General features: G+C 33.6%; 1 protein-coding gene across 1 annotated transcript; it reads right to left on the bottom strand.

The window, feature by feature from the left end:
- Nucleotides 1-942: 942 nt before the first annotated feature.
- On the bottom strand, nucleotides 943-5,430 carry LOC7474647 (uncharacterized). The gene is made up of 5 exons (XM_002319097.4): nucleotides 4,905-5,430; nucleotides 4,167-4,217; nucleotides 2,299-2,432; nucleotides 1,681-1,781; nucleotides 943-1,580 (listed from the first exon to the last, which is right to left on the bottom strand). The coding sequence occupies exons 1-5, from the start codon at nucleotides 5,286-5,288 to the stop codon at nucleotides 1,399-1,401; spliced, it is 852 nt and encodes a 283-aa protein (XP_002319133.2). The 5' UTR covers nucleotides 5,289-5,430; the 3' UTR covers nucleotides 943-1,398.
- Between the last annotated feature and the right edge of the window lie 4,056 nt (nucleotides 5,431-9,486).

Here is a 9,486-nt window from a genome sequence, read left to right as displayed (position 1 = left end):
TTGAGACATTGATAGAGAGCTGGTAAATAGTTACTCTCTCTAAAAAATACTGGGTTATATAATCAAGCATAAAAGAAGTTGATCTTGCAAGATTGCAATGACAAAAAGTTTCTAAGGTTACAAATAAAAATCAAGCAAGCATTAAAACTCTGAGGGCCATCTTTGAGGATTGGATTACCTGTGATTTTCTGGGAAAGTAGTATAATATTCTTGTGTGTATTTGCTCTTTATATACTCTTATTGATTGTGTGCATATCCTATTTTTTTCTATTGATTTTGAAGCTCAAAAAATAATCTTTCCAAGATCATATTGAATTAAATATGTTAACTTACATAAACTTTAGGTTAATTGTGCATTGATAATTTGAGTTAATTTTTATTCTTAACCAATTCACCCTCTCTTGGTTGCCTTCATAGCCTATATATGTTCCTTGTTAAAGTCCAAGGAAGAATTGAATGTTATAAAAATATAATAGACATAATTAAGAATGTATAGCAAGAAATTTATCTGAGAAAAATAACAATTTTATTAATACTGAAAAAAGTATAATTATATTTATCTGTTTGAGAAAGTTATTAATAATATCTAAACAACTAGTCTTTTTGATATGAAAGAAAACTCTAATAATATCAAAAATCTAGTTTACTTGTGTTGGGATTCGTTGCATCTTCTATATCCAATCAGAAACAATCACTAGGATTTTATTCAAAGGGATAAAAACCACGATAAACAGGGACAACATATAGTTAATAAACTACGGATCTAGATTTATAGATAAAAATTAAAAAACAACATAAATTAAACCTGCGAAACTACTAAAGGTTGTCGTGATCAGACTTTTTTTAGGGTGTTTTTCTAGAGAGAATGAGAGGGAGAGGAAGGGGGCTAGTAAAGCACTTATCGTTATATCATATTATTTTTTAACAAAACCGATAAAAGGATGCGCTAAAAGAACCATGTATAGATCAAACTAAACATGTTCCTCCTCCATAACATCACATGGCAAACATGGAGGAACTATATTTAAATACTCTACAGAGGATAAATTTTGAGATACTTTCTTGGCCATGATGTACACAGCATGATTCCCTGAATTTCAAACATAACGAAAGCCGAGGATTCATGTCTCGTAACGATGCAACAGAACATCATGAACAAAAGTAACAGTATCCCATGAAGAAGAATTGGGAAGGATCTCATTGATCCTACCTCCCTAGAAGAAGACAAGTGGGGTTTCATATTTTAAGAGAGATTTGTAGAAGAGCTCGCACCAGGCAACCCTGTTGTGGCTGTAAAGAGTTTGCATTTCCTTCAGTCTTTTTTCCTTCTTTAGGCAGACAACTTGGTTATCTATTGCTTGTACACGTGTTTGTCCAAACCAGAAGAAGCCACACCTCTTATATTTCCACCCTATCAATTGCACTCGCATCTTCATTCTCTGAATTGAATTCTCCTCGTGATATAATATTCATGATGGTCTTAGTGGCTTGACCAACAGCACGGGAAGTCTTCTTTGCAGCACCAGCAACAACTGGCTGCAGGGAGATGATTGGCAGACTAGCCCTCTCTTGAATCATAGCTGGATATCAAATAATAGACACAAAATCATCAGTTCTGTAAATAACAAAAAACAAACAATTTGACTTGCTGTGGGAAAGATAGGCAGCACAAGAACCTACACATAGTATGTTGGTGAGCAAGTGCACCAATCTGTCGAATTCCAGCTTCTGCTGCTTGAACTGCTTGAGCTGATTTATTGACCCCATCAGTTATCTCTTGGCTGTATGTCAATTGAGATAAACCATATTATTGTACCTGAACAGTATCCGAGAAAATGAAATTGGATACTTACAGGCCACTAAACTTTATAGCTCATCTTGTTAAGGTCGTGGTTGTTCTCTAGATATTAGTAATACTGACCATAATGCTATCATCAGACAGGCTCTCACCAAGACAAGTTGAACATCTTAATGACTAAGGCGGACATTAGACATCTATAAATTACTATGAAATACATAAATAGACACAGCTAAAGGGCCTATAAATCCTCATGGAACTTTTTTACGTCCCCCCAGCATCAATATGTCACAGTCAAATCACTTCCTTTTACTGGGGTAAGGAAACCCGTGTTTTGTTTATAAGATAGGACAAAGTAAACGGACATGATCAGGCTCTTGCTTATATGTTCAAGAAATACAAAATGTTCTTAACCGGCATTTGGACCAATGGAAAAGGGGAAAATTTTATGAAAAGAATTAATGATAAACAAAGAGTTGTCATGAGAATTTGATTGTCACCTCAAATCACTTAATTCCAATGTAAGATCACTTATTTCCATGCCTGAAAGCCTAATTGCAGCCATTGTACTGGGCAGTTCCTCACGAGCTGTATCTGCTAGCTTCGAAAAAGATGTTGCTGCTTTCCCCATTGCCTGTCAAGCAGGGAGGAAAAAATAGAAGAAAAGGAACCAATATTGACAACAGAACACTAGAATCGTTAAATTGCATAGGATAATTTGTATGATATTAAAATCTTCACAAATAGGAACTTACAATTACAAGAGTAACAGACAGTTTCAAATATCCAGAAGAACTAAAACTCTAAGGATACGATAAAATGAAAATGCACAAAGCAACTAAAGGAACTGTTGAAACCCTTTAGCTGAAAATTAACTAATGTTGGATTTGACTTCCTAAAGCTTGCACATTGGAAGCGGCTTGCAGGTAGTTGATTACCAACATAATTATAGTTATGTTATTTTCATAACATGGATCTAGTAACAAGGACTTACATGGCAGGCTACTGTTTAAAAGTAAAAGACTATCAACTATAATTTTTTAGATATCATACAACTTTTCCTCCATAATTAGCTTGCCCTCCTTTTAACTTACAACTCCAAGAAATCAGGCATTCAGTTTAAGCAGAAAGAATCAGGAAAGTGTAATTTCCTGATGGAAAAATCAACTGTCAGTTTCTTAAAATCTCATAATAAGAAAGCTTGGCATAGAATTTGATGTTGGACGGTCAACATATCTGAATCATCAAACCCTAGCAAGCAAGCTAATCACTGATAGACCATTAAAGCAACTGATGCATCACACTGCACAAGCTACTACTATTGGTCATAGCTACCCCAGGTCAAATCTCAAGAAATGCATGTCGTGAGACCAGCCTTCTTAAAACAGAAACAGCTAAGGGAAAGTTAACTAATTTAGTATCAATTAGCTTAGTAATAATAACCTTTCTTAAAACATAAACAGCTAAGGGAAAATTTAACTAATTTAGCATGCAACCAGCATAATTACCCAAACAACCTATCATCAGCATTCTACTCATACAAACATACTGAACAATACATTCATCAGCACAGTAAACCAAAGTGCATCCAGAAGATCGTCACCAAGACCAAAAAATGCACACAAGCAGATGATACATATATGTCAAATGTAATAGAGCAGAAACAGAGGCAAAACACTATGAAGAAACAGAGCAAGCATATCAATAAACATTTTTACTAATGTCAGGATTTAATAAGAAATCTAATAATTCTCCAAATAATATTCTAACTGAAGAAAGAAAAAACAATGTCAATCTTTTATTCTGACACTCAAACTAGACCAGTTAGTCAATAGATATTTCTTCTTATGAAATATGATATCACCATCAGAAGTCAGCAAAAGCCACGTTAAGATGTCAGAAGTGCAGGAACTCCCATTAGCAATCCCTGCTTCAAATGACATTACCTAACATTTCTTTCTTTCAAACCAAGGTCATTATGGATTGATTAAATTCATGGGTGTCAATTTCTTTTCTGTCACTAAAAAATAAAAGCATGTCAGTCAAGCTTTGTCTCATGATGCATCACCTAAGTTTGCAAGAAAAATATGCAATGCAACATCTGTTGCTTTCCAACAATACTAAAATTAGCAAAATGGACATAATAAAATACAAAAACAAAGCAAAAGTAGAGGCAAGCAGATTTACTAAAGAAAAAAAAAGAAAACAAAAGGAGTAGTGACAAATAAAGAGAAATAAAGAAGGAAACAGAAATGGGGGGAAAAAAAGAGAAATGGGAAAGGTAGGTTGGAACAAAATCTAGCAAACAATCCTACGCTTGCAGTTATGAAAAGAGAACTGCACTCAGATGTAAAGTCAGATAACTTACATAGAGTGTTGGAACAGCAGCAACAACAAGGCTTGTAAATGCTATAGAAGTCTGCAAGACATCAAAGTAAGCCACATTTATCAGTAATCAAAAAATTGAGTTCAGTCATTGCCAACAACTGCATTACCATCAAAGGGTAAAGACAAAAGTCGTGAACATTTCAACTCAAAGAAATTATAGTTTCACAACACTGTCCAGCTGAAATATTTACCAACACACCTATCACAAATGCAGCATATTTTGATTGGAGGATTCAACTGAATCCGAACTATCAAAGTTGGAAAAAAACAATCAACATACCTAACAAATATATTGATTTGCTGCATCTACACCAAAATAATACAAACAGGTGGTCCTATGCAAGCAATTCAGAGCTTCTAGTTTTCTCAGAGAAAACACAAACCATAGCATGTTATAAATGAATACCAATACAGTAAAAACAGTTTACAATTCCCAATTCTAAACAATCTAACAGCACCTTCATAAGCCCCAAATTAGCACAGCTAAAAAGCAGCTATCTTTCTAACACAAACCACCCAATAAAAAAGACCCATCAAGAACTTCATAGCCATTAAGCTCAAAAGGGGGGGGAAACCCAACTTTGCAGACAAAAGAATTTAATAGCCAAAAGTCTGTTAAACATCCTAAACACAAAAACCAAGTTAATTTGTAAGAAAAAGGGACCAACAAATAGTACCAAATTAAGCTAATAAAACTGAAAACAGAGAGAGAGAGTACCGTGCAAGCAATAAAAGATAAGAGAAAGAAAGCTTGATCACTCAAACTAAGCTTAGTCCATGACTGAATATAATTGGGAACAATTGGATTCCCAACTTGGACATTCAAGTTCCTCTCCAATTCATCTGCACCAAGAACTTCAACATTTGAATTCAATGACACTTGTTCATTAGTGGAAGTGGATTGTTTTCTAGTGGGATTTGAAGAAGAGCAAATTGGAATTAAACGAGAGGGTCTTGAGGAGTTGGGGTGTGGGGATATTACGGAGAGAAAATGATTGGGGAGTGGAATTGAATTTCTGGGAAATGGAATTGAATTCCTTGTTAGTGAACTTAATGAATTAAAAATAAGAAAGGAATCAGCGTTTAGGAGATTGGGTTTCATTTGTAGCAACTTTTTGAGAGAGCCGTTGGTTTTGAGCTCTTCTTTAACATTAACACTACTCCATTGGTTATTTCTTCCTTGTTTTTATTATTAGGGCTTTGTCCAGAAAGAAGAGAAGAGACTAGCTCCTCCTTTTCTATTGTTTCCAATATATATATATATATAGATGGGTTGTTAACCCTACGCCTGGTCCGAGTTAAATTTTATTAATATAAAAAAAATATTCAGGTTATAACAAAATTCGAGAAAACTTGTGTTAATTTTAATAAAATATAATTCGGGATATGAAATTAAGATAATTTATAAAAAAAAATAAAATTGCAAGCCTAAAATCTAATAACTTAATATCAAAAAATGAAACAAAAACAAAATTTCAAAAACTATAACGTTGAAGAAGAAAACCTGATTCAATTCGGGCTGATTTGACTAATTCATGATCCGCTATACGAGATTGAGATAAAAAAATAGAATTTTAAAAGAAAGACCTAGCAAAAAAGATCAAAGTTAAGAAAAAAAATAAAAATACCAAGATAATTCAGGTTAACTTTATTAACTCACTCTCGGGATAACCTAACAAAAAGAAAAAACAAAACAATGACAAAGCTTAAGAGTCAATAATTAAATGTAAAATGAAGAAATTGAAAAAAAAATCAATGTCATAAAAAAAATGTGAAGGGAAAAAAAACGTAAATCAACCTGAGTTAGCTCAATTAACCTTCCACCCGCAACATGAGAATGGAATAAAAAAAAATTAGACTTTCAAAAGAAAGACTTAGCAAAAAAAAATTGAAGTTAAAAAAAAAGACATTGAAAAAGAAAACTCAAGCTTAGGTTAACTTGACTAACTTGTACTCGAGATAACACAACAGAAAGAAAAGCAAAAAAATCACAAAGCTCAAACGCTAATAATCTAATGTCAAATAATAAAATTAAAAAAAATTAATTTCATAAAACGACATTGAGAAAAACAAATCTAATTCAATCCAGATTATCTCGACTAACTTATTATCCTGGATATAAAATTAAGATAACTAAAAAAAATAGAACAAGTAATGAATACAAGGGATTAATTGTTGGTGTGAGTTATTGCAGAAAATTTGGAGGATAAGGAAGGAGAAATTAAACAGTTCTAGCTATATCTATGTGTGAGAATAATTACCTACCTAGATTAGAATTTCTTGTATAGCCTATGTAATTGTATACTTGTGTACTGATTTGCAATCAGAGAGATATAAAATATTCTTAATGCCTTTTTATCATGGTATCAGAGCAAAAGAATCTAGGACTCTGCAAGCTTATTTTTTTAGAGAAAAGCTACGGCATAACAAATACCCTTAATAGAGAGTTCCCATGGCGAAAGTCAAATCCTTACAGAACTAAACCACCAAAATATCACAAATATTGAATCAAACACTTACCCCATTAAATTAAGAAACCATTGGTGCACCAATTAGGATCAAGTTGGACGACAACAACTATGGCCTTTGGTCTCAAGTTGTTGAGATGTATATCTCAAGTGAAGACAAGTTAGGATACATAAATAGGGATGTCCCACAACAGCACGAGAATGATCGTAATTTCAGAAAATGGAGAATAGAAAACGCATTGGTAAAAGGGTAGCTAATTAATTCAATGGATCCAAAGCTGATCGGAAATTACATCAGATTTTCAATGGAAAAGGCAATATGGGATGCTATTTTTACAACCTGTTTTGATGGTAGTGACACCTCGCAAGTTTATGATCTTAGAAGGAAAGCAATGAGACTTAAACGAGGTGGAGGATCTATCGAAACATACTATAATAATCTTCAAGGTTTATAGCGAGAAATCGACTTTCATAGTCCAAATCTAATGAAGTGTAAGGCTGACATACAGAGCTATAACTCTATTTTACAAGAAGATAGAGTGTACAGCTTTCTGAATGGACTAGATGATCGGCTGGACAAAGTTAGAGGAGTCATGCTCCAAATCCAGCCCTTCCCTACCGTGGAACAAACATATGAATATGTTCGAAGGGAAGAGTTAAGGCAGGTTGTAATGTTGACAAATGAAGGCTGTACACCAAGTGGAGTCATACTCTCAGGAGGTAGACAAAGGCCATAACAAGCATCACTCCAGCTGTTGTCCAAACCAACGAAAACAAAGCAACATGTGGAAGGCAGAGGCTGCACACACTGTGGAGATGTCAAGCACACAATAGAAACATGTTTTAAATTGCACGGGTACCCAGATTGGTGGCATGAACTAAAAAAAAAAGAAACGAGAGGCTGGTATAGAAGAGACATAAGACAGAGCATCACTTCTCAGCACTGAACCTCAACTGTCCCTTACATCTCAAAAGGTCCCTTCCCCTGCTTTAGCCAATAATTTTGTGGCTCATGATAATCCAGGTAATCATGGATGGGTTGTTGATCTAGGGGAAACCGATCACATGACATTTGATCCACAAGATTTTTCCAAAATCACCCAACCAAACTAAAATAGCAAGAAAATTAAAGATTTGGGGTCAATTAAGGGCTAAACTGAAAAACTTCACAACCAAAGACTATTTTACAAAAGGCACCGAACTCTAGAGACCCAATCGACTGAAATTATGGGTGAAATTGAAGAAATTTGAAAGTTTAATTGTCAATTAGAGGTTAAATTGAAGAAATCTGAGACCAAAGACTAAAATAAAAAAGGTGTTGGAATTGAAGTTCGTCAGGGGCAAAATTGAATAAAATTGAAAGTTTAAAGTCAATCAGGGGTGTAATTGAGACAAATCATAAATCAAAGGACTAAAATGTATTTTGCCAAAACAGCGCTGTTTATGGGTGACTGTTCATCTTCTTCTTCAGATTTTGGCTGAAAAGGCTACTCAAATGGCCACCTTCCCAAGGCATTTTATTCTTCACCTCTCCACCAAGATTTGGCACCAGTGGAGACCAAACGTCCCTCTTCCACCCCAAGGTTGTCAAAACGCTTTTTTAACACGACACGGAATATATAATATAAACTCGGATCGTAAACTTGAATCGTAAAATCTTAAAATTATAAGTAAAATATTTTAACTAATTATATATTGACAATTTCAATCAAGTAGTAAATAATAATATAAAATAAAAGTGAAATAAACAATACAAATATTCAAACATCTTAAAATACATGATTCAAATAAAAATTCATACATGGTTTACATAACTTAACAATACAATATAATACAATTATGTCCATAGAATTTCATTAATAAACCTAAAACAAACAATCTGTTGGTGTGTCATATAACTAAACATAGTCTTATTACCTTTATTTTTCTCGTTATTCCTAAAATATTCATTAAAATCATTACCATCTAAAAAATTATTATTACTACTACTAATATTAGCATCGATATTGTGAACATTAATGCTACTATTACTAATATAAAAAACTGATGATGATTTATCTCTCCTTTTATTTTTTCTAAAACACCTATTTATATTTAAATTCAACTTAATTTCACCGGCCAATCCAATAACTTATTTATTCATATCATAATTTATATCAAGTCTTATATCAAATCAGGTGGGAGTTAATTGTATATTAGCCAAAATGAAAAAAAATTAGTACACCGAATATTGAAATGACATTTAAAGAATTAAATTAAATCATCATAATTAATAATTATTTTTTAAAAAATAAAACTATACAAATTGAAGGCCAAGTGGCCTTAGTATAAAAGGAAAGCAAAACGTAAGGCCTCACTGTTTTCAGCCTTTTTCTTACCAAAATATCCTCTTCTTCATTGCCTCATTTGGGATCCAAATAATAAGAATTGGCTCCTCCCAGAAGGCGAATGGTACAATGGGGAAAGCCTGCCTAGCAAAGCCAAGCTTGGAAAAACCACCTAAAGCTAAGACTACTTTTTGGGTGTTGCTCTTGAGAGAGAGATTAACATAGTATGGAAGACTGGAAGTTGTGGTGTTGCTACGGCAAAAGAGGAAGGGGAAAGGGGAGTGGGGACTCGGGAGGGACTCAAGGAGAGTACAATGTAGTTAGTGTATTTTGTAAATTGTAACTTTTGTTAAACTCGTAAACTCGGTCCGAGTTGACCGAGTTAACCGAGTTTTACCAATTTTAATCAAGTTTGACCGAGTTAGCTCATTTTCGAGTTTTGAACCCGATTCTACACGTTATATATGAGTTGACTCGTAAAATCATACGATTTTACGAGTCAACT

Source organism: Populus trichocarpa, chromosome 13 (genome assembly GCF_000002775.5).
Source record: "Populus trichocarpa isolate Nisqually-1 chromosome 13, P.trichocarpa_v4.1, whole genome shotgun sequence".
Lineage (NCBI taxonomy): Eukaryota > Viridiplantae > Streptophyta > Magnoliopsida > Malpighiales > Salicaceae > Populus > Populus trichocarpa.
The sequence above is the reverse complement of the archived record's forward strand: the minus strand, read 5'-3'. Positions and strand labels throughout refer to the sequence as shown.